Here is a 25,615-nt window from a genome sequence, read left to right as displayed (position 1 = left end):
AAATTCCAACGTCGTGAAGAGTTTGTGGGGGAGGGAAATACAGCGAAGGTGCTGGGCTGTTAGTTGAATGAATGGCTTGGATGGATGCGTGGACGTACCTCCAGGAACAACTGTTCCACCGGTGCCCCAGATCCCGGCGACTGCCGGAGGCACACGTTGTAGGCCAACGACCAGGCGCTGTGACCTTGGGCACATCCCCGCCCCGACTCAGGGGCCGGAACCCTGCGTCTCGGGGGCGGGAAGGACGTGCTAGGAGGGACAGTACGCGCGCGCGGCAGGCCGACCGACGGCGGGTCCTCCCGCTCGCCCATGCCAGACCCCTGCCCCAGCCAGAACCCTCGCCGCCTGCGGTGTTTACATTCCCCCAGCGCCGGCCACGCGGCCTTTTGCCGCTCCAGCGCCGCTCGGCTCCGCCCCCGGAGCCCCGCGGCCCGCCCCTCCGCCGCGCGCGCGCGCGCGCGCGCCAGGCCTCCCCCGCGGCCCGCCCGCCCGAACGCGGCCCCGCCCTCTACCGCGCGCGCCAGCCGGCCTCCCGCGTCCCGCCCCGCGCGGCGCCGCAGCTTGCGCCGCGCAGGCCCCGCCACGGCCCCGGCCCCGCCCCTACGGCGCGCAGGCCCTGTCACTTAGCCCCGCCCCCGCTCAGGCCCCGCCCCCCCGTCGGTTCGGAGCGCCTCGGCTGGCTTGCGCCGCGGCTGGGCGGTCCTGAGGGCGGCTGCTGGGCGGGCCCGGGCCCTCGGGCGGCCGCTGAGGGGCTCTGAGCGGCCGGGGCGGGGCGGAGGGTGGCGGGAGGGCGCGAGGGCGGGCCGGGGGCCGGTTCCGCGCGCAGGGATTTTTAAATGTCCCGCTCTTAGCCGGGCGCAGGAGCAGCCGGCTCGGCCGCCAGCGCGGTGTAGGGGGCAGGCGCGGATCCCGCCACCGCCGCGCGCTCGGCCCGCCGCCGCCTCCCGCCTCCCGGCTTCCCGCTCGCCTCTGCCTCCTGCGTCGGGCCTCAGCTCGTGCCGCCTGCCTGCCGCGGAGACGGCTTTGGGTAAGGGCCCTGCCGTGGGGCTGCGGGACGGTGCGGCGGCGAGGACTCCCAGAGCGCCCGGGTCGGGCCGGGCCGGGGTGGGGGTGGGGCGAGGCCGGGTCGCCAGGTCCCCGAGTCGTCAGCGTGGGGTGCCCCTGTAGGGTGGCTCAGAGACGGACCATGGAAAGGTGTTGAGGGGGAGACTGAGGCAGCTTGAGCCCCAAGGAAGGCGATGGGCAGGAGGGGATTTCCGGGGGGCGTCCGGGCCCCCCCCCCCAACCCCCGGTTCGGACCCGGCATCGCGGGTTGGTGGCGGCGCCGCGGGTGACAGGCCACCCCGGGCCCATCGGCCATTTTCCTGACCGGCCCGGGAGGCTCCCGCCGCCGCCGCCGCCCGCGCGGGAGGGGGAGGGGTGTCCGGGGCGGGCCGGCGGGCCCTGGCCCCCCACCTCTGGTCCTCCTCACCCCACTGCCCGGTTTGTGCCCCCAAGGCCTGAGATCTGATCCCACGCCCCAAGCCATGCCGAGGGAGAGAAGGGAGAGGTGAGTGGCCCGGTCGCTGGGGGGGACGGGAAGGGTGTTCAGCGGTGGGGGAGGGGTGGACCTAGATTTGGGGAGAATTCACCCTGACCTCTGTGCCACCCTGGCTTTGCAGGGATGCAAAGGAACGGGACACCATGAAAGAGGAAAGTGGCACCGATGTCTCTGTTCGCTCCAGGAAAAGAAAGGCAAATGTGGCTGTTGTGAGTACAAAGGAGACAGGTGGGGGAGGAGACCCCCCCACACACACACAATCTTACCTGGGTACCAGACTGGGCTCCATACACCACATGTTTATTGTTAGGGGGTTAATGGGGTGTATTTGGCAGAAATGGTGCCTATAACCTAACCAACTTTTTCTCTCTTTTCTGTTTTTGTCTTTGGGTTGTTTGGTGTGTTTCCTTGTGGGGTGGGGGTTGTTTTATGTTAGTTTTTGCAGGATCCAGATGAAGAAATTGCAAAAATTGACAGGACTGTGAGAAGCCAGTGCAGCAGTCAGGTAGGTACAGTTGCTAATTGGGCCTAGGTGGAGGGCCTCCTGCTCTTTGTGGGTTAAATTGAGTCTCAGTCTCCAAAACCCTCCTGCTGAAGGGTTTTTCTCTACCTTTGGCTGCAGTACATATGGCTGAGCTCTGCCTGTCAGTGGCACTGACCTCTGCCAGCTTTGGGATTCCAGCGAGGTCTTGTGTTCCTGACCAGCACCTTTGAGATTACAAATATGCGCTGATGTCTGGAAGAACCAGAATGGACATCAAATAACTCAGTCCTCTCCTTTTGCCCTTGAGGAAACTCAGACTCAGAGGAAGAAAGTAACCCAGAGTCCTGTGCAATCAGGGGCGGAGTTCATCCTAGAGCCTTGTCTCTGAGCTGGTGAACTGGGGGGAGGGCTCCTGACACAGAGCTCTTTGGGTGTGATGATGGGTGTTTGTGTGTGTTCATAAGCAACCATGAATTCTCCCCATCCATGCTACTGTTTTTCCATCATGGTGCTTAAGGACCTCCATTCCCCCTCCCACCCCCTTTAGGTCAGGTTTCTAACTTTATCCCCCTTCTGGAAGTTCTCAGCCCATCTAGCAGTTACCTACAATGATCACTGCTGTCTGGGGCTCCACCTGGCCTCAGCCAGAATGTTAGTGGAACATTCTGTGTAATGACAGATGTGTCTCAACACATTTTTTCAATTGACTAGTCCACTTCTCTTGCCTCTCCTTCATGGAGTTACCGCCAAATTTCCTGCGTGCTCATGATATCATTACAATATCAGAAGCTCCTACCAGAAAAAGCTTGTGTTATCTCTCTACCTCCAGAAATGGCTGGAGACCATAGTTAATGGTTCTAGCAGGGGAAGCAACCTATCTCCAAACTAGTGGATCAGGCCTTCTGACCCTGTCACGGATAAAAGCTGAGCAGGAGTATTATTTGAGCTGAGGGCAGTGGTTCCAACTAGGTTAGCACTGGGCTGCACATCACTTTGTTGGGCAGTAAGCAACAGCCATAGCTGGCTCTGGAAGAGTGAAGGGCTTTAAAGCAGTGGGTTTGAAGTAACAATTGTGACTGCACATAAGACCTTAGGAATTAGCATTTCTGGGGCGGTCCACCGAATATTGAACAAGGGGTTGATGATTTCCTTCTCTATTAGAAGAAGAAATACTTCATTCACTTTAGGGAAGGAAATGAGACCGCGCATCCCAGTTCTTTCCTTTTCTTTTTCTCTCCTTAAAAACAAAAAACCTTAAGCAATTTGATTTTTGTGGGTTATGATAAAATGGATCTCCACTTTGTGAAACTCAAGGTTGCTTGTTTTCCCAGCTGTTTGAATTGAAATTTCCAACTGAGAATGAAGTAAAGGCATCCATATTGACTTCTTAGAGTTTTAGAATAGTTTGTGTTCTCAAGGTGCTAGGGTGCCTAAGTGGGGCTGTCTGTGGTCCTATCCCTAAACTGTGGACAGTTGATAACTGTGGTACATGAATAGCCATATCGTTTCCCACTAACTAGAAGGAATTTTCATGGTTGTTCAGAGATTAGTGACAACAGGTTTCTGCACATTTTGTAGAGCAGATAGCTTGAAAACTGTCCATCTGTTTACAGAGGCATTTGTTGTCTTTTGGTATTTCTCTGTGTAGATTCATGAAGCTAGAGTTTTGGGGTAACACAACCTTTTTGCCTATTAATGACACACAATTTTTCTCGGGAGTTACAGTTCAACACAGTACAGTAGCCTTGAGTCACTTGTAGCCATTACGCTAACTTCCTTATAACTGCTTCATCAAGACCTCAGAGAACCTTTGATTCTTACCTTAGACCTTTCTTAACAAAAAGAATACCCTTTTATCTAAAATCCATTTAACACATCCATTTTGTTTAATTTTTTGCATAAGACCTGACCTTTTGTGTGAGTGAAATGCTGGACTTTCCATGAATGACTTCGCAGAACCTAATTTTACATAAGTAGTTCTATTCTTATTTAAAAGTGGCATAAGGAGTCTGAAGTGATTACAAATAGTGAAAATTGGTCTCTTGCTCTTATCCCATTCCTTCCTAAAGTCGGACCGATCTCGCCTCCTTTGAAACCCGGTATAGGCTCAAGTTAAGGGCCAACTTTCAGAACCATTTATCTGCTGTGGCTCACACAATCTGTCTATGAACCTGCAGGTTAGAAACTGCCACCATTTTATCCCCCAAAGTCTGCTCTCCGCTATTTCGGCCATCTGGCTGTAGAGGGTGGCACCCAGCTTCTGCCTTCAAAACTAGAATTTATTCTTGAATGAAGAGCAACTTGAGGCACTTGTAATGTGACCCTTTTTGAGTCAAGGAAATGCTACCAGCACGTGATACTAGAGCTGAAGAGGAGGCTGCCCTTCTGGAACAGCTGTTGGCAGGGGTTGTCATGGCTAATTTGCATGCCCAATTCTTTGCACCCTGGGTGGAGAAGAGCTTTATCCTGCTTTGCTCTCTTAGTACATGGAAAGTGCTCTGGCTTCCTCTGAAAGTGGCTGGTGTGCTGTGATAGCCTCCATCTACCATACTTTCCAGGCAGCACCTGGAGCCCAAGTCCCCCCATGCTTATTTCTAGTCATCCCATTGTCGCTTTTCTTTAGTCAACCTTCATGAGCTGTGTTAAAAAAAAAAAAATGCCAAGACTTCTGTGCTGGTGGGATTGTTACCTGCCATATTGTCAACAAAATCACTCTTTATAATTCAAAAGAGTCAATCATAGGTTTCTTTTCAGAGTAGGATGATAAACAGAGTAGCTTTAAAGAGAAAATTTTCTAAATGGCAAAATGACCTTAGTATATTCCAAATATTGAAAATTGAATAACATTAAGGATCCGGAACCTTTACAAGAAAAGCAAATTGTTTGGGTTTTTAATGATGGTTTATTCACTTGTCAGTTATTTGAATCTTATTCTTTGCAAGACTTTGGGGGCAGGATTCAAAGGTCTTCAGGGGTATCTGGCTTCTGTCTCCACAGGCTTCTTAGTATATCCTGTGACCATTCCTGGATTTGGTTTTAACTAGGCAGATACTCTGTTTTGTTTTGAGTTAAGGAAAACAAAAGGTCCCCATTATGTAATACCGAAAGATGCACATTCGATGGGTTTTTGTTTTCAGATGGGGAGACTTTATAGATGGTAATCAGTTTACAGTTTTGATCTTCACAAGCGTAACTGGTGAATATGCAGTGCTTATGTAACTAAATACTTTTATTGGAAATTCTTTCACTTTTAAGAAATTTTTGTAAATTAGTTGTACTTGTTAAGCAAATTTTTGAGTTGTGACCAGATAATCCCACGAGACACTTCAGAAATTATGCACAGGGTCTTACTGGCCTGCAAATGAATTTGTGGTTCGGTTTGGTTCATATTGTATTGTAAGAGGTGTTGGTGTTTTATCTTAACCCCCCTTGCATCCATCTTACTGCTCAGGTACTTCTTACGAGTGTGACAGTGTGGAGGATCCAAATGCTACTGACTTTGGAGTTTTCTTAGATATCTACCGTACAGACTCCTAAGTCAATGACGAATGAAACGAAAGCCTGGGGTTATCACTGTGGCTTTTCCTTCGCCGTTCCATATTCATCTTACTTTAAGCCAGAATATATATTTAGGTCTGGAGATTGCTCTGCAGTGTTAAGGCAGTTTCTGTTTTGCTAGCTGTTCTACAAATCAATGAATGCAAAAATAGCTGGCTCACGTCAAACATTTAAAAATACGTTTTTCTTCTATAGCCTTGGGATGGCAGTTCAGTGTGTGAAAACCCCTGCTCCTTGATTCCTACACCTGACAAAGAAGAGGATGAGCCAACGTACCCTAGTTCCACCTGTGGGCCTCAGAGTTTCATGCCCTCCAGAGCCTCACCACTGCCTATACTGAAGTAAGTTGACCACCACGTGCTTTCCAGGTCTCTTCCTCCTTGTGCTCAAGCTCACCAAGTTAGAATGGATGCATATTGACACCTACCTGTTGTTTTTCACTTGGTTGTGTGTTTTGTAGCTGGGCAAATAGAGACGAGGTTTGGAAAATCATGTTAAACAAGGAGAAGACCTACTTAAGGGATAAGCACTTTATGCAGCGGCACCCTCTCCTGCAGCCTAAAATGCGAGCAATTCTTCTGGATTGGTTAATGGAGGTGAGCTTGAGTCTTCCTGCTGACTGGAAGCATTGACCACTTCTGGAATCTTCTGTGTTGTTATGATCTCTGTGCGTTTCATCCCATCGACACATTCTGTGTCTCTGAGGCTGTGGTATATATACTACAGCAGTTTAACGTTTTGCTTGCATTCTACCTTAGAATTTCTGAAGTCTCTTTACCTCTTAGATACCTGTTTTTAAGTTGGCATCGAATTTTTTTCTTCAAAGCTCAAATAATTCCAGAAGTTCTATTTTCCATTTAACTGTAAATATTGATATTTGGTCTTTGTTAATTAAATTACTTTTAAATATATCCAGCGGAATGCAGATAACAGCTATTTGATAGCCACTATCATAAGTTTTAAAAATATATGAACAGGCTTATCTTTAACAGAGAGCTTACATTGTTCCTTTTTAACTCTTTAGAATCCATTTCCCTTTCCCCACAGAATATCCTCTTAACAAAATATATCGTTTAATTCTTTTATTGGCCACACTATCGTACTTCTCTGCAACAATTGATCAAAAGAACAAGTATTGGGGTGTCTGGGTGGCTCAGTCAGTTAGGCACCCAACTTGGGCTCAGGTCATGCTCTCGCGGTTCATGGGTTTGAGACCCACATCAAGCTCTCTGCTGTCAGCGCAGAGCCCTCTTCAGATCCTCTGTCTCCCTCTTTCTCAGCCCCTCCCCCACACTGTCTGTCTTTCTCTCTCTTGCTCTCTCAAAAATAAACAGTAAAAAAATGAATTAAGAAAAAGAACAAGTATTACATATTTTGATGGGTAATTAAACATAAAAAGCAATATTGTATGGGCAGTGTACCTCTTTCTGAGAGGAAGTGTGGGTGACTCAGTAGTGCCTCAGGGTGCTTCCTGGACACCTCTGTGAGCCTTGGGTGATGAGAAATGGGATGTTCAACATCTTCTGTGATGTTGAAGGACATCTCAGGCAGATCCATTTTGTGGAAAAGGACATAAGGAAGTTGCATGCCTAAATATTCCCTAAAAACAAACTGCTCTGTACTGCTTGGAAAGTGTGTGTCCAGGGGTATTCGTACCCCAGTTATGCTCATCCTAGAATCAAATCCCCTGCTGCCACCATCTATGTGTCTTCATCAGGCAAGTCACTTAACTTAGAATCTTGGTTTTCTCATCTGTAATATTTGCTACCAGTATTTTCCTTGCAGAGTTTATATGGATTAGAAATAGTGTGTATGAAGTGCAGCTTACATAATAGGCAAGAAAAGATAGCTGTTTTTACCATTATCAATTCGCTTTTCTTTATTGGTCTCTGAAAATATTAACATTTTCTGTACTGAGTTCTTTGGCAGGACTGCTTGAAACTAGAGGCCTTGCAGGTGCCATCCACAGGCCCACTGTGGCACATAGACTTTGTGGGCCCTTTGGGTCAATTTATAATTCCTTGAAGCATTAGATGTGTAGTGTGCTGCATTCTCCCACGCTTCAACTCATTAGATGTTGTGACTGGGAAGTTCTATTTGTATTATGCAGTTGATGCCAAATACTTTAAGGAAAGGTTTTTCTCTGAAAGTCGTCAAAAAAGTCATGTAATACCATTGAAAAGATAGAAAAGAATGGTAACCGTTTTGTCCTTGCTGAGACAATACTTGAGGCTTGTGTGCAGTGATGCTGTTTCTCAGCCTCCAGCCCTGCGAGGAAGTCAGCACGCGTGTGGGAAAGGTGGCGCTCATGCTGTGTGCCCAGTTGTGAGCCGGGTGACACAAGTTTGAGAGTTTGTTCCTGAGAGGACAGAAGCTCTAGTTTCACTTCTGATCAGATTGTAATTGTGTTACTTTATGAAAACTGACTTTAAATATGCCCTAGCCTGGACTTTAGAAACACTGTTTGGTGATTGATGGAATTTTCTATTAATGTTCTGTTGTTTCTCTGGTGCCTTAACCCCATGAGTTACACTTATACATGGGAAGGCCTGTTTAGGAATAGCAGTTTTATATGTATAAACAGACATTTGATGGTGGTGATGAGTTGAGGTCTAATATTTCCTTGGTCTTCTTCAGCTCCCTCATGCACACCATTTTCCCCTGTCTCTCAGCAATCCTATGAGGTGGGCAGGGCAGGCATGGTCCTGATATTACAGTTTGAGCTAATTGTTCACACTTTTTCCATGAAAATGCTGCTGTACCAGGCAATGAACATACCTTCCTTCCCCTGCCTGTGAACATTTGCTCTTACTATTATTATTATTAATGTAGATCATAGAACACTTAATCCTTGTATGCGAGTTCTAGTTTTTCATTGTGTACGTGCTTGGGGACAAGCAAGGTAACAATCCTTTCAGAAAAGCAAAGTTCTGTCTCTCCTGATTTGGTTATATTGTCCTTCACCAAAACTCATGACAAATGTTTATGTTTTTGTTGTTTTTTGGTTTTTGGGTTTTGTGTGTGTGTTTTGTTTTTTTTGTTTTTTTTTTTTTGTCTTTCTTTTTTCCTCAAGTAACTGTTCTAAAACTTACTGTTTTTTCAGGTGTGTGAAGTCTATAAACTTCACAGAGAGACATTTTACTTGGCACAGGATTTCTTTGATCGGTATATGGCAACGCAACAAAATATCGTAAAAACACTTTTACAGCTTATTGGGATTTCATCTTTATTTATTGCTGCCAAACTTGAGGTAAATCATTTTCAAATGTTATGTAGCATATGCCGTTTCTTGAGATCCTCTGAGATTACTGGAAGAGGCCAACTTTTTGTCTACATTTTTCTAATTTGAGGTCATCTAAAGTAAAGATACATGCAGAAAGGGCTAGAAATTAACCAAGAAGTGAGAGAAGTAGTGAGTCTATAAAATGTTTAAGTTAATGTAGTTACTTTAAGCCAAAAAATTGAACTTTGACCCAAGAGGATTAAAAATTTTGGAATGCTGGGGTGCCTGGGTGGCTCAGTCGGTTGGGCGGCCGACTTCGGCTCAGGTCATGATCTCGCGGTCAGTGAGTTCAAGCCCCGCGTCGGGCTCTGTGCTGACAACTCGGAGCCTGGAGCCTGTTTCGGATTCTGTGTCTCCCTCTCTCTGACCCTCCCCCGTTCATGCTCTGTCTCTCTCTCTGTCTCAAAAATAAATAAATGTTAAAAAAAAAAAAAAAAAAAAAAAAAAAATTTTTTGGAATGCTTAGAAGGGTGGATGGGCCTAACTTGCAAACATGTTGCTAAAGGTATTAAAAAGGTGAAAATTTCAAAACTCTCCCCACTGAATAGAAGTTGTGTTTATGCATTTCTTTATTGGGGTGGGGGGAGTTGTTTCTTTCACAGTGAACACATTTTGACCAGCAGAGTAGCCCCTATATGTATTCCATGGTGCTCCCTCTCTCTTTTCCTGGTAGAATACTAAAAACAATATTTGGATGTACATTATAAGTTAAAACTATTAGAGATTTTTGCTAGTTGTTTCTCCCTTATATTTCCTTTTAGGAAATCTATCCTCCAAAGCTGCACCAGTTTGCGTATGTCACAGATGGGGCTTGTTCAGGAGAGGAAATTCTTAGCATGGAATTAATCATTATGAAGGTAGGTTACAAGTTAATTTTTCAGTCCTTTTTAAAAAATGCATACATAATAGCTTTTCCACATTCGTGTGAGTGCATCCGCCTAGGTGTTCTCCAGCTGGACACATTGTGGCGTGGAACATGGCTGCATTTTGAACTCCTTTAGAGGCCCAAGGGGAGCAGAAATATCTTTTTCTTTTCTCAATCATTGGTCTCTTTTGTCTGTTTTCCCTTAGGCCCTTAAGTGGCATTTAAGTCCCCTGACCATTGTGTCCTGGCTGAATGTATATATGCAGGTTGCATATCTAAATGATTTATATGAAGTTCTCCTACCACAGTATCCCCAGCAAATCTTCATACAGATTGCAGAGGTAAGTGGCTCTGTTACCTCTGTGGGGCTGCCTACCCCGTCATTAGATTAACTCTAGAAGGGATGTATGTTGGCCATCTGCCTCAGTGTTCTTTTTCTTCCCCATAGCTTTTAGATCTTTGTGTCCTGGATGTTGGCTGCTTAGAATTTCCCTATGGTGTACTTGCTGCTTCTGCCTTGTATCATTTCTCTTCCTCTGAATTGATGCAAAAGGTTTCAGGTACGTTGGCTTTTCCGGTCCATTCACAAGGTGTAGTAAACTTCCAAACCAATCGAGCCTAAAATTTATTTTCGTTGCAGGGTATCAGTGGTGTGATATAGAGAAGTGTGTCAAGTGGATGGTTCCATTTGCCATGGTCATAAGAGAGACAGGAAGTTCAAAACTTAAGCACTTCAGGGGAGTTCCTGCTGAAGATGCGCACAACATCCAGACCCATATAAACAGCTTGGATTTGCTGGTCAGTAGCCTTCCTCGTTTCCCAGATAAATTCCTTAAAACTGCTTAAATAGCCTCTTCACTTTTCTTCAGGCAGGCTCCAGATAGCCCAGAAAGAGTCCAATTCTTTTGGTTCCTTAAAAAAGAAAATTGCGGTCAGTAGATGCTGTGTCTGAATAGCATGTAGACCAGAGACTTTTAGATTGTTCTTTGCTATTTTTTTCCCCTCATTTCCTTAGAAAAGAGCACACAGAACGCGAAGCCCAAAGGATACACTCTTCCATTTTAACATTTGTCACTTTTGTTCTTAACAGGACAAAGCCCAAGCAAAGAAAGCCATATTGTCTGAACAAAACAGGATTTCTCCTCTCCCCACCGGGGTCCTCACTCCCCCACAGAGCAGCAAGAAGCAGAGCAGTGGGCAGGGGACAGCGTGACCACACCAGCGTTCTCCACCAAAGACAGTTGTGCAGAAGTGCCTGCTCCAAGTTCTCTTCTGTGCGCCGCGGCAGGGGCCCGCATTAGCTTTTACAGACATTTAAATGGAAGAGCACGTCTCTTCCGCAACCGAAGTGTTTCTGTGGATGGCATTGGACAGGGAGAAGTGTTTTTTATTGAACGCTTAGGTTTTTTTAAATAAGTGGGTCAAGTACACCAGCCACCTCCAGAACACCAATGAGTGCTCCAGATGCTGCTAAGGAGGGTGATACTTGACTTGATTGACTATTCACACAGATAACAAAGGCTTGAAGTCGAGGAGTGCCACGTTGCCGTTGGTCTCCCCTTGGGTGTTCTGGGTTGTGTCATATTGAGTGGAACAGGTGGTTGTGAGCATTGTGATGTGGAGCCCACAACCAGCTGTGCTGGGGGCCTGCCCTTTTCACACTATCAGTTGACAATATACAATGCCTTTTATGAACTGTTATTTTGTAAGTGCTGCTATGTCTATCCGTTTTTTAATAAAGATAACACTGTCTTTGAGACAGCTGGTTTTATGAGCTATGTCTGATCATTTAAGTTAGAAGTCACCTTTGAATGTGGCTATACCAGGTTCTCTTTTTTAACTTCGTACTTCTTGAAGCTCACACCTTTCAAGCAAATATATTTAAAAGAAAACTTTTGACATGAGCTCTAGGTGCAGCCTCGAAGGCCTCCCACGGGTCCCCTGAAGTGGGAATGAGGCTTCCATTTGGTATTTCTCCCACAATGCCCTGCTCAGGGGCGGCTCACTGGAGGGCTGTGGCAGTAGTGGGGGAGTCATGTCTGCATCCGAGAGGATTCCTAGGTATAATTTCTGCCCCAGGACGGGCCAAAGGACATAAAGAATCTGTAATTAGTGTTACTTAATGCTCTTCGTCCTTACTCAAATCTTAACCTGAAGAACTTTTGTTTGGAGAACTTGTTAACATGATGTAGCCTAAAACTATAGTTCGAAGAAAATGTAAAGTAACATTGTATGTAGCTCAAGGCCAGATGTCAGTGTACCGTCTTGTTCTGTGACCATCGATGCAGTCACCATGGGCCTTGCTAATGGAGGAAGCCACTGTCCACTTTAAGGCCTAATGTGTACAGTTCACATTGCATTTTGTTGAACATTCTCATAGTGGTGGTCATGTCAGGTTTTGTGTTCCACTTCCTTGCAGTGCTTTGGTGTATGGGTTCATAAAAGGGAGGGTGAATGAGCAAATAAATCCCACTTATTTTTGACTCGGTATTTTATCTCATTTTGCAAAATCGTGCCTGAAGTAGAAAAACAGCCATTTTAAAACTGTACCATATTATAGACAAAGGTGGAGAGAGACCCTACTCTTTTCACCTTGTGATGTTCTAGTTTTCTAAGCTTTAATACAGTTTTCCTAATAAATGCATTATAAATCTACATGTAATGGTATTTAGTCAAATGGTACTCCTAGCTAGTTATTTCTTCATCTTAGGCAGAGATGTTCCCACCTTAAAAAGCAGTGAATTCTAAATGGTGATCATTTGGAAGTAACTTGTTGGAAAAATCCTGAAAGTGGTTAATTTATACTTGGCATTTTCTATGCAAAATTGTGGCACTGAAAAACATTTCTATTTCTCAAAGCTTCAGGTAAGTGTGAGGACTTGACATGTGAGGTAACTGGTTTGAAAGCACGTTTGAAGTAAACACTACATAGGCTGTTTGGCCCTTGTATCGCGGAGCATTACCGGATCCACTGAGATGAGAATGCCTTACATGTAAACTTAAGAGTGTTGCGTTTCTGGACATCGGTGTTTTGTTTTTGTTTTTATTAAATGACACTGTTGCCATGGGAATCACCTGGGCTCATGAAGGATGAGTCCTGGATGGATAAGTGAAATTCATAGTAATCAATATTTTCTGCGGCCCTGCCAGAAGCCCTAAGAGCCACTAGTAAGGAAACTCAAGTTTCCCTGATTTAAGGAGCTTCTTTTGCTAGTAGTTAGTACACACTTCACTGGTTGGCTCTGCATACCCAACTGCCAAGTCAGTCTTGTTCTGCAATTCGGCTAAAACCAGGTGAGGCCCGCTAATGCCCGACAGACATCAGGGGTGGAAATGGCAGCTCTGGTCAACCTGGGTGGACAGACACTCTGAGGCAGAGATGGTGAGCAGGAAGGACCCGGAGAAGGAGGTGACGTGGCCCCTAGTCTAACTTCCTTGTCTTACAGGAGAAACTAAGAGTAACTTATTGACCAACCATGAGGGCTGATTGGATTGTGGTAGAGCAAACCACATCCTCACATCCTGCCCCAGCTCGCAGTTCGCTGGCTAGACCTCACCAGAGCTGCTCTGGCGTCTGCCTGCCCACCCCCCCCCCCCGCCCCCCCACCCCCCGTGCCGAAGAAAGAAAACACTGGTCTTCGGGTAGTGCGTGTCGAAGGCTTTCCAATGCCATCTTCCCTGGGTGGAACTTGGACAGCTCATTGTTTCATGGGTTTCATACCAAGGGGATACATGGACTTTAAGTTCCTAAAGGCAGATAAGTAAAGCTTTTGAGCCCTTTAAGGTTTGGAGCACAGTGCGAGATCCACTTCTAGCCTCTAACTCAGACACAAACGGGATTGGAGTTTATTCGGGCAAAATTAGGCTGTAGCTCAGAGCAGAGTTGGAAAGAGAAATCAAATCTGATAATGTCTAGTCATATTTACCCAACCGTGCATTTTCCTACCACATGTTCAACATTTTGAAATTCAAATCACATTTATACCTTGGACATTGTTAGAAGACTATTTTTATCCCTGCTGTAATCATCTAATTTGCTGATTACAGGTCTCAAATTGCCACAGAGAACTCAATTTTTGAAAGAATTGTCCTGTTTGATCAAATATGTTATTCAAGCAATGCAGTCATTTGTTCCACAAGGTTACCTGCCAGGCAGAGCTAACCAGGAGTAATAGCATTAGAAACCTATACTTAAAATCAAGCATTAGCTAATCTGCCTGTGACAATAGAGTCTTAAATATAATTTGCTGCAGATACTTCAGTCCCTGCACTGACAGACAATTGCATTTTGTATTCAATGAGCATAGATTTTTCCTAACTCATCCCAATTCCAAATTTAACTCCAGAAGACTCTAATGTGCTCAGTTTCACAGGCTTACCAGGTACTATTCCCCAGGAGCCTCAGACAGGAGGGCAATAGTGTCCTGAGTTAAATAAATACTCCTTCTGCCACCCCCACCCCCAGCTGTCTTTTAAATCGCTTCTCCTGATCAATGCCAATTCCAAAAACTGTACCACCTGACTGTGCAGTGAGTTCTATTCTGATGGGGGCTTCCCTAGGATGATATGAGGCGCCCTCACTTGCAAGCTCCTGCTGCGTGCTGGGCATGCCCAGTGCTAGAGACCAAAGCAATGGGGTGCAGGTGTACAGCTCAGGTGAGCCAGGGAGACCAGGAAACAGCTAGAATCCCAGAGTCTGGGGGCACGGAACGGGTCTGTTGCAGGGGCAGTACTCTGTTCGACAGGGGGTTGTTTTGTCCTCCCCCGCAGCCAGTGAAGAGCCGTCACGAGTCGGTGGAGGAAGTGGGAGATGAGGCAGAGGAGGTGACAGAGGCCACATCACAATGAGCTTTTATGTGTCAAGCTGGACACAGGCCTGATGTCCCTATATGTATGGACAGCAGGGAGCTGGTGTTTGTGAAAAGGATGGTGATGTGCTCAGAGCAACGTCAGGAGGCAGGAGTTGAAGAAACAAGCCCAGAGTTCTGCCTCCACGTGCCCTGGGAAAATGACTGTAGTACATGCATCAGGAATTTCTGAACGGCCCTGCATGAAGGACTTCCCAACATCCCTTTTCAGGCCACAGTGACTTCTGCCTCTGCACCTCTGCCTGTCAACCCATCCAGTCAGCTAGATCCTCACCTCCTGCAGGAGACCACTCTTGTCTGGCCCACACTGATGTCATTTCTTTGCTGGGCTCTGGTGTCACATATACCTTCTGTCTCCCGAGCTTTGGGCTTCTGTCCCCACGCACCACACACCGCCCTCACCAAGGCCACCCAAGACCCCCACGAGGCAAACCTAATAGCACCCTTCAGGGCATCTTTGCCACACTTAGTGAACCCTGCCCGCCCCCCCCCCCACCTGTTCCCTTAGGAACTTCTCACTTCTCTGATTTCTCTCTCCCAGGCCCCCAGCTACACACCAGGTATCATTCCTTCCAGGCACAAGGTGGAGGAGCCTCAGGTCCACTGCCCTCGGCATTCCAGCCCTGGGCAAGCTCACCACTCATTTGGCGCCTCCCCCTGTGCCTTCCTGTCTCCCACTTTGCATCTCCAGTCTGCCAGGCTCACCCTGCTCCCCACCTGCAGAGCCACCCGCCTGAAGGGTGCCTCCACCTGTGCATCATCGCAACGTGCATCTTCTAGGGGAACTGCTTACTTCACTTTCCATTGTTCATACACTCAGGAAAGATGGGAACTAGGATACACAATACACATAGGAAAACCACTCAGTTCACAAGTCATCAGGGGAAGGCAAAACAAAACAGCTCACATGCATCAGACAGGCAAAAATGTTTAAGCTCAGAAAATACTACAATGACTTACCAGATTCGCCAAATTGGCTTCACATCTTTTTTTTTTTTTTAAGGACTATACCAGTGAAGACTCCATTGAAGGGCCCCCTTGTCTCCCTCCCCAGCCCCGTCAGCTTTCTGTCTCTCTTTCCTTCTCAGAGGAAACAATCACTCTGAGGTCAGTGTGGATGATTCCCACACATATTTTTAGACTTTTATCATTTGTATTTGGCTCCATAAGCAATGGCCTTACAGAATCACTGCCCTGAGTGTCTTAAAAATTCACACAAGTGGAATCAGACCTTACATATAATAACACCACTTCCTATTTTCTTTCAACATTATTTTCAAGTTATACCCATGCGGACGCACGTAGGGTTGGATTCATTTATTTTGAACTGTGATAGAGTTTTCTTGTGTGAATATCTCACAGTGTATATATTCCCTCCCGGGCCGGTCCACACATAGGTCACCAATTCCTTCACCGTCACAGACAATGCTGCAATGAACATCTTGTGCACACGTGTGCCATGGGTGTGGATTCCTCCGGGCACATTACCAGACCTGGAATCGCCGTGTCAAAGGCCATGTGCTCCTGCAACTTGACTAGATGCCATCAGCTAATTCCCCAAATTACGCCAATTTATCCTCCCAGCCAGGGAGTGTGAGAGTTCCTGCCTTCCCACATCTGCTCCAGCACTTGGTACCGCCATCTTTTCTTCCCATTCAAATTGCTTTTTTTTTTTTAATGTTTTTATTTATTTTTGAGACAGAGAGAGACAGAGCATGAGCAGGGGAGTGGCAGAGAGAGAGGGAGACACAGAATCTGAAGCAGGCTCCAGGCTCTGAGCTGTCAGCACAGAGCCCGACGCGGGGCTCAAACTCACGGACTGTGAGATCATGACCTGAGCTGAAGTCGGTCAGCTGACTGAGCCACCCAAGCGCGCCTCAAATTGCGATTATTTAACTTTCTTGTTTTTTCTCCGATTATGGAAGCAGAGCATGTTTGTTATAATAAATTAGAGTACCACAAACATGTACAACCTCGAAAGTGAACCACCCCCCCCAGAGATACCATTCTTAATAGTTTTCATGTTAAAAGAGCATACCTTGCTCCGGAATTTTTTCTATGCATTCAGTAACATATGAATAGACAAAATGTTTGCTGGTTTTTGTACAGGGCTACTTCGTCTGATTGTATCTCTTAAGTAGTTTAAAAGGCACATGCCCATACAAACTCACCCCCATCTTTTTATTTTTCAGTGATTGCTTGCCTATTGATTTCATTGCTTAGCACCTGATTGCAGGGCCTGGCACATGATAGGTACTTATTAAAAATATGTTCTCCCTGAATGAATGGGGAGATGGATGGATTCTTACATGTGCAGTCACTTTCATTAAATTTCTCACTTTTCCATGTCCAGGAGAATACCTGCTATCTTCCATATGCAAAAGACCAACATTAAGATCGAAAAGCAAGACCTTAACAGAAATGAATGAGACTGGTGTTACTGTTCTAGTGTTTTTTCTGGGCAAAGGAGCCCCACACCAATGAATTCTAATTCCTGGAGGGGTCGCAAGGGTGGGACGACATACAAAAGCTCAGGCTCCAATGCATCATCGGAAAGACAGCTAGACAGACAAATCCATCCCTCCAGTTGTCCAGAAAGTTCTCTATGCCCCTCTTGCTAAGCACCTAACCAAATTATACCTTGTTGTAGGCAAGGAAGGAGCACTCAGTCCATGTGAGATGATGCCTTGGTCTGAAGCACTCCCTCTGAAGTTCTGTGTCCTCCACCCACCCCAGCCCCCTCCAGCTCTGTGCAGGAGTCTGGGTCTGTGGGTCTTGCACTGCCAAGTGGGGTTCTGTTGTGTTTGGGCCGCAAGGAGGTTTTGAAGCATTTGAGCTGACCTACAACTTGGGAGAGCTCACACAGAGCTGCGGCTGCCCAGCACCCGGCAGGGCACCAGAGTTCCCACCACCCCTGCCACTGGCTTGGGGCTCCCTGCTGCTGATCCTTACCTACACACTGCCAATCTTCTGCAGAAGACAAATAGCTTGCACCCCTACCTCCAGCAAAAGTGAGAAAACGGTATGGATGAAGAAAATAGAAAGGTTCAAGAAAAGTGACAGAGCATCTCTCTCCCTGGAAGCGTCAGATATTTGAATATGCCTAACACCAGGACAAAGTATCTTGGTGTCCAAGGACATGTTCTTTACCTGCCTGCCTCCCACGGGCACTGTGTTTGATTCCTGGATTTTCAGTAGAGTCCTCCCAAGGGCCATGGGGCTTTCAGCTCGTCACTTACCTACTTCGGGCTTGGGTTTCCTCATCTGCCCAGCGAGCGGGAGGCCACGGCATGTTCTCTCAGTGCGAGCCCAGCCTCTCAGGGGTTAAGAGTTGTTTTCTGTTTCTCTTCAAACAGTCATCCAGGTGGTGATGAAAGACGGGTTTGCGGTGTTTTTAGGTTTGCAGTACACTTCAGGGAACTTCCCTGCTTCCTGTCATGCAAAGGAGGTTTCTTTCTTTAAGGCAGCAAGGCTGGGTAAGGGGCAAGGGCGACAGTGCACAGGGCAGGAGTCAAACTGGCAAGCAGGTGGGCTGAAAGCCTGCCCTACCTCCCCCTGGTCCTCTAGGCTGCCTGGTGACCTCAGGGTGACCTTTGACACTCAGCCTATGTACCGCATGCCAAGGCCAGAGGTGGGGCAGGTGTGATTCCAGGGCTACTTTCAGAAAAAGCCCCCCCGCCCCACAAAGGCTGGTGCCTGAAAGGGAACTGGCCCTGCAGGGTGGCCCTCGACATGGTCCTCGGTGGGAGGGACCTTGGGCCAGGCTTTGTTCTTCCTTGAATGGAACCTTGTGCTGCACTGCTAATTCTGCCCTGGGAGGGAGAAAACGGAGGCATCAAAAGACAAATTGCAGCAGAAAAAGATGAGTTTCCAGATCCTGGGAGTGATTTTCTGCACGGTTCATTTTAGTGATGTCCAGGGCAATGAAGAGAGAGGGCTCGTCTGTGGATGAGATAGATGCAGATGCCAATAAAGAATTCATGGAAGCACAAAAGGCGGGCTGGGCGGGTTTTATTAATTATATTTCTTTTATCCTCATAACAATGGCATGTCAGTAATCTACACTGAATGTGCCCAATTGATGCTAATGATTTCATCCTTTTGTTTCTGTGTTAAAAAAAAAAAAAAAAAAAAAAAAAAAGGTCTGTCTGCCCAAGCTAGTCAGCCCCAGCGTGAGCCTGGAGCCCAGCAAGGCCCTGGAAGAGCCTACTCTGGGCCCCTCTCCCCATCACTTTTGTACCCTGGCAATGCCAGCAGCAGTCTTGCCTGGCAGTGGCCACTTGCTGTGTCCCCAGGCCCTGCCCCCACCCCCATTCTGCTTTGCCATAATTCCCTGTACAGGTACTCTCTCTGACAGGGGTGAGGAGTCCTCTGGGGGGAGGGACGGGCAGGGTGTGTGTGCGAGTGTGTGTTTGAAGCAGTATTTCAGAGCCAAAGGACCCCTCTTGGTGCACCTCAAATCACGTTCCTCACCCCAAGCATTCGTTTTGGAGAAAGAAACAAAAGTAGGTTATGGATTGCTTTCTTCCCACAATCCCTGTCTATTGGCATTAGATTTCATTATCTGGCATAAGTTAAGAAAGGGTGTGTGTGTTGGAGCACAGTGGTGACAGAAAGAGCCACCAAGCATTTGCCCGTGTCTGTCATCGCCCTCCCACCCTGGAGCCTGGGAGGAGTGGTCAGGAATGGCATTGAAGAGTTTCCGAACGGAGATGTGCTAAACCTCTGTGTCCTGCTCTCTGTCTCCCCAGGACCATTGCATCACGGGCTGCTGCACACATCTGGCCCAGGACAGGCCCAAGGAAAGCATCTGGGCCAGAAACAATGTTTCCTATTACAAATTAACCAGGCAAATGTGCACACCTGATGCCTGTGTTGTTGTTTGGAGACTAGCTTCACTAGCACAGGATGCGTGGGGTGGTGCACAGGCTGTGAGCAGCCGATAGTTAAAATGAGAGCCCCATGCCAGGATGCTTACCTGGAATACCCCAGAAAGGGCTTTTAGAATGGGGATCGGATGACCCTCCTGTCCCCACTTCACAATGACACCTCCTCACTCCCAGACAGCCTTGGTTTGTGGGAAACTAGAGGCGGGGTGGGGGGTGGCCAATTCCTCCTGCACCTTGGACAAGGCAGTTCTGGAATTTCCATGCAGGGGGAATCATGGCGTCCTGCAGCTGGCACTGGGGGCCGTGGGCATACCCTAAGGATGGATGTGCTGCTGCATGTCCATGGAGGTCGTTTGGGAGAAACGAGCGACAAGGGAGGGGGTCAGAGATCCTCCTCGTCCCACTCTGGCATTGCCCACCTCCGCCCCCCTGACCTTCTACCCTCCAGATGTCCTCCTGGAGGGCAGTGGGAGCCAGTTTGCCCAGCTGGTGATCCAGGTGCCTCCTGGCACCCTTGGTGACACCAGTGCTGAGAAGACCAACCGGTGCTGCACGGGCCTGACGATGCTCCCGTGGAAGGGCCCCACGTGCTCACTCACCTCGAGCAGCTGCTGGACTCTCCACCGCTACAAAAATATCAGCACTGCCGCCCCAGCTCTGGGCGAACGTCTCAGCGTGACAGCCTGCAAAGCAATCCTGCATTTGAATTTCATCTACAAATCCTGGTTCCTCCAGATGAGCTCAAACCTGCACAGATGGCCCCTCAACACCAAAAAGTAAAAATAACGAAGCTTGCAATTCCACCTCCCTTTTTCTCCAGGCAGATGTGCCGCTGCACATTTCAGGAGGTGCACAGCCCGTGGCCCAGCAGCAAGCCCTCTCCTCCCGTATCTTTTCACTCACCACTTCTGGCGTGCTGGTGGGCAGCAGCCATGGCCCTTCAGGGTGTGTTTCTGAAAGGAGTTCCGGGGTGCCTGAGCCTTTGGAATGGAGCAACGGGGGCAGGGTAGGGGAGTTAAAGTGGAAGCTCATCCCTCACTCAGCTACCCAAGACGGGCCAATACCGCCATTCATGAATGAGATGGTCCAGGGAAGGGCCAAGGGGTTGGAGCAAAATTTCAGGTAAGGTGAGGGGGAAGAGGCTGTCGTGCATGCCAAGTTCAGGGGCAGGATGGAAGAGGGGAAGCTCTGCGAGTTCCTGATTTTCTGAACCCCTCCAAACCCCAATCAGCCACAGGGGGTTTGATGACTCATTCATTCTTTCCACCAGCATTCACCAAGAGCTTCTATGGCAGGCCCTGAGGTACAATTACAGACAAGACAGACCCAGAGAACATACAGTCAAGGGCATCTCTGGGCTGGGAGGCTCCAGAGTCCCTGGTGAGGAAGGCCAGAACAGGAGACCAGGAGAGAGACCAGAGGATACAGGAACCCCCTGGCAGAGACTCTCTCGCGATAACCGTAGGTCAGATCCACCTCTGATGAGCCAGGTGTCCCAGACCCCCAAGTCTCCGCCTTCTCATCCAGAAATGGTGGCTATGGTCTTTGCTCAAACAGATGGTCAGATGACTTCAAGATGTTCAACTGCAAGTGAAACACAAGTCAAACAGGAAAATTCATGGAGACTTCTGTCTGGATAGCCCAGGGGCATACCTAACCTGTGGGCATGGCTGGATCTGGGTTTTGTATGGTCTTCAGGGATCTGTCTTCTCTCTTGCTCAGCTCTGCTTTGTCCTATGTTTACCTCATCCTCCGTGTGGTACCTGCCAGTATCTCTAGGCTAATATTCCTACCAGCAAGCACGTCCTTCTCAGAAGCTCTAGCCAAAGTCCTGAGGATGACTCTCATTGGTCCAGTGTGGGGCATGTGACCATTCCTTCTCTAATCAGGATGTGGTCAGGGGGACAGAGTGCTCTGCCTGGCCAAGCACAGGCTGTGTGCCTGGCCCTGGCACAGGGCTGGAGTCAGCCCCACCTGATCCACCTGGCTCCATAGAAAAAGCCAAGGGATGCTGTTCTGAGAAAGTAGCAAATACGGTAACAAACAACAGAAACCCTCCAAAACAATGGTTGACAGCTCTGAAGCTGCTGCAAAAATCCTGCTTCCAACAAGAGGATTCTTCTTGCTGCGGGTGTGTGGCCACTGTCTGTGCCAAGCCCAGGATGCAGAGAAGGTTCTGGACATCCCCTGTGAGGAAGTCTGCCCCAACACCTGGCCTTAAGGGTGGAACTACACACCACTGAGGTCTGCCTAACCCCCAAGTCCCCCAATTTTCCCTTCTGGTTTCTCCTAGGTCTCCCTGTGTTTCAATTTCCCCTCCCTTAAACTAGCACCTGTGATCCCCCAGTCTGGCCAGGAGGAAAAAGACAGAGATCAGCAGGGTACTCACTAGCCAAAGCCCCAGGCCTGGGCCTGTCCTGCACAAAGCCTCTGTTTGCGACCCAAATCACTGTGGTTAGACTTTCTCTCTTTAGGAGAATAAGGGTGTCCCATCCAAAATCACACTGCAGTTCAGGGCCGCTCAGAACAGGTGTGGCCAAACACTATGGTTGCTGGTCCTTCAATGGGGGTGGGGCAAAGGAAGCAGCATTATCAGAGGGAGACATGCTGAGGCTGGCCAGTAGGTAAGTGAGCAGGAAGGAGGAAACTAGAAGAGTTCAGCTTCTGTGGGCCTGTGTCACTGTCTTGACCTGTCTCAGTGAATGCATCACAGCAAGTCACTATTCAAAGGTGCCTGCGTGGAACCTTCGTAAAATAGATCTTAAGGCAAGAACTGGGGTACCAACAGCATGCACAGCACTGTTACCAAGGCATTATTTATTTACCCCATTTTAAAAAAGAGGAAACTGAGACTGGTGGTTCAGCCTCTTGCCCAAGGTCACACGGAAGGGGGTAAGGGGCGGTTTCAAGCGTCTACACTGTATGAGAAGCCCGGACCTGTTTAATCTCATTAACCAGTTTATATGAACCCCAAAACCCAACCCAGGGTCAGGGCCAAGTATCCTTTCCGGGACTGCGGACCCGAGGGAGCCAGGGATGCATGCGCTCCCTCTTTCCAGAGTGCTGGTTACCGCCCACGGAGCCGAGCAGATTCGCTCTTGGGCCAGGACAGGAATCCTGAACGCTCTGTCCACCCCTCCCAGGCCTCTGCCAGTCCCGACCCCAGGCCGTGGTCCAGTGCTGTTGTGGCGCCCCCTGGTCGCGTGGCGCAGAAGGAGGAGGAGGAGGAGGAGGAGGAGGAGGAGGGGGAGGAGGAGGAAGGGGAAGAGGAAGAGGGGAGGAGGAAGGAGAGGAGGAAGAGGAGGAGAGACCAGAGAGGAAGGAGAGAGGCCAGGGTAGTAGGCGGCTCAGAGGAGGAGCCCAAGAGTGCCCTGGGCGCTGCCTCATGCAGGAGGCGCCGAGAACTCCCAGCTCCCGGAGGAGACAGGTGGGTCCCAAAGAGAGACCTTTCCTTGTGCGGCTACGCGGGGCCAGAAGCCCCGTCAGCTCCATACCAGCCACGCCCGGGCGGACGCTGTCGCGACGATTTGGCGAGGGCCGCCTTCGAGTCTCCCGTGGAGGCGGGCACCACTTCTACCCTGCCACACAAACGGGGAATCTAAGGCCCGTCCCCAAGGGTCTCAGCCAGCCCCAACCCTAAGGGGTGGCAGAGAACTTCAGGAACTTGACCCCGACCCATGCACGAAGGAGCCAGGCGGTCCGAGTTCGGTCCTGGGGTGCACCACTTTCTGGCCACATGGCTTTGGAAAAGTTGCTTAATTGCTCAGGTTTTCCCATCTGTGAGATGGGACTGTGCCCACCATACCGGGCTATCACAGGTTTATTACGTCCCTCAGGGCAGGGCACCGCTAAGCCTGACCTCAGCGCCACCGTTTGCCGACAACAGAATGGGGAATCTGAGCCTCAGCGGGGAGCGCGCTGGCGGCCGCTATCCGGCCGCGGCCTCCCAGCGCTTTCTCCTCTGGCCTCCAGGGAGGGCGCAGGCCGCGCGAAGCAGCAGGCCAGCCTCTCTCCGTCAGCCTCGGCTCCGCCCTCTGCGCTCAGGCTCGGCTCCACGTGCGGCGTGTTTACCCACGTGACACTGTCCCGCCCGCGGTCGCTGGGCCCCGCCCCCGCCCCGCCCCGCCCCGCCGCGGCCGCGGGAGCGCGGCTGGAACCTGGCGGCGGCCAGGCGCTGGGGACTCCGAGCTCGGCCTGGAGCCGCTCCGACGCCCGACCTGGAGACTGAGAGAACCGCTCCCTGTCCAGGCCAACCGGGCGCGGGCGAAGCAAGGGGGCGAGCCTGGGTTAGGGTCGGGAGCTGCGGTTCCGTGCGGGCCTCCCGGCGGGTGGGGCGGGACCGGATCGGTGGTGGGCGGGGCGGTGGGCGGACCCGCTCCCGCCCTGGCCCTATGCCGGGCCGGGGGCGGGGTGGGGCGGACCCGGGGCGTGGCCGGCGTCGCCTGAGGCGGGGCCGCCGCGCCAGGAGCTGGAGGAGGGAGGTGCGTCCGTCGCGGTATGCAGACTGCTTCAGAAAGAAACCTGGGTAAAGCTTGGATATTCGCGGAAGGGCACGTTCGCTCCCAGATTCCTCTGCAGTCTTGGCAGGGCCACTCCCTCCACCTTGATCCTCTTGCCCTAGACTCTCTCGGTCCGCCCTTCCTGCCGTCTCTTCTGGGCGTCCTCTGCCCCTCCAGTGTCGATGTCGCCCAGGGCTCGGGCTTCAGCCCCCTTGGCTTCTGGGACGTCAGTCCATTCCCTGGTTTCAATTCCCATCTCTGTGCGGATAATGTTGACAGTTCTACTTGCAGCTAACCCATATGTGCCAGGCACTTTTTAAAGTACTTTGTGAACATTCACTAATACCTCTTGGAGTTTTTAGGCCTAACACCTACATCTTTTTTCTTGTCAAGTTGAGTAACATATAGTGTATACAGTGTGCTCTTGGTTTTGGGGTAGATTCCCGCAACACCTGAATCTATCCTCACCCAGACTATTGACCTCAATTTATTTCCTTCTATCCAAATGCCTGGTAGACCCCTCACTGGATGTTCTACAGCCCACTCTGGGCAAACATGTCTAAAGTAGAACCCACCTTCCATCCCTAAATCTGCTTTTCCCACAATCTCCCCCTCACTGAATAGCATCACCATATCCCCAGCCAGGCAGCCAGCCCCCAAACAGGACTTCAGGCTTGGTTCCTCACTCCGGAATGTAATCTGTCCCCAAATCCCATCAGTTCTGCACTCGGATCCCTCTGCCACACTCATGGGCACAGCCCCTATTTGGACCACATTGTTCTTCTTTTGGACTACTGCAACAGTTCCTAGGGAATCCATCGTTCTGCCTTTTGTCTTGCTCGCCTCAACCCAGCCTTCTTGCAGAAGTCGTTCTCAAGAGATTTCTCAGATTTCTAACGACTGCTTTCACCTTCTTTAAATACTACGCTAAAATCCGAATCTCATCAGCCTTTTAAAAGTCAGAAAGAGAGGTGCCTGGCTGGCTCAGTCAGTGGAGCATGCGACTCTCGATTGGGGTTATGAATTCAAGCCCCATGTTGGGTGTAGAGATTTCTTTTTTTTTAAATTTTTTTTAACGTTTATTTATTTTTGAGACAGAGAGAGACAGAGCATGAACAGGGGAGGGGCAGAGAGAGAGGGAGACACAGAATCTGAAACAGGCTCCAGGCTCTGAGCTGTCAGCACAGAGCCCGACGCGGGGCTCGAACTCACGGACCACGAGATCATGACCTGAGCTGAAGTCAGACGCTTAACCCACCGAGCCACCCAGGCGCCCCTGTAGAGATTTCTTAAAATGAATGAATGAATTTCAGAAAGAAGACAAGGATATTTTCTGGCCCTGCCACTATTCAGCACAGTACTTGAAGGTCCTGGCCAGTGCAATAAAGTGAGAACACTGAGATAAAGGACTGGAAGCAAAAAGGCAGCTGCTTCTCCTTCCCCTTCTCCTCCTCCTCCTCCTTCTTCTTCTTCTTAGTTTGGTCATTTAGCAAGTTTAGTGTTTATAATACAGTGTTGTTGCCTAATTCCTACACTGTGTATTAGATCCCCAGGACTTATTTATCTACTAGTTGTGTACTCTTAAACAACATCTCTCTCATTCCCTTACCTCCATCCTTTGGTAACCAC

The 25,615-nt window shown here is 49.2% G+C and overlaps 1 protein-coding gene across 2 annotated transcripts; it reads left to right on the top strand.

The window, feature by feature from the left end:
- Positions 1–795: 795 nt before the first annotated feature.
- CCNE1 (cyclin E1) lies at positions 796–11,504 on the top strand. Of its 2 annotated transcripts, XM_042919753.1 has the most exons (12): positions 796–1,027; positions 1,498–1,549; positions 1,662–1,749; positions 1,977–2,045; positions 5,778–5,923; positions 6,043–6,178; positions 8,686–8,832; positions 9,627–9,722; positions 9,937–10,071; positions 10,179–10,290; positions 10,371–10,528; positions 10,821–11,504. In XM_042919753.1, the coding sequence occupies exons 2-12, from the start codon at positions 1,527–1,529 to the stop codon at positions 10,941–10,943; spliced, it is 1,233 nt and encodes a 410-aa protein (XP_042775687.1). In that variant the 5' UTR covers positions 796–1,027; positions 1,498–1,526; the 3' UTR covers positions 10,944–11,504. The 2 variants fall into 2 exon arrangements, with proteins under 2 accessions (XP_042775687.1, XP_042775688.1); XM_042919754.1 differs by lacking the exon at positions 1,498–1,549.
- The last annotated feature ends 14,111 nt before the right edge of the window (positions 11,505–25,615 follow it).

The sequence above is a fragment of the Panthera leo genome, chromosome E2 (genome assembly GCF_018350215.1).
Source record: "Panthera leo isolate Ple1 chromosome E2, P.leo_Ple1_pat1.1, whole genome shotgun sequence".
Classification (NCBI taxonomy): domain Eukaryota; kingdom Metazoa; phylum Chordata; class Mammalia; order Carnivora; family Felidae; genus Panthera; species Panthera leo.
Note: the sequence above shows the minus strand (reverse complement) of the source record. Positions and strands in the feature narration are given on the sequence as shown.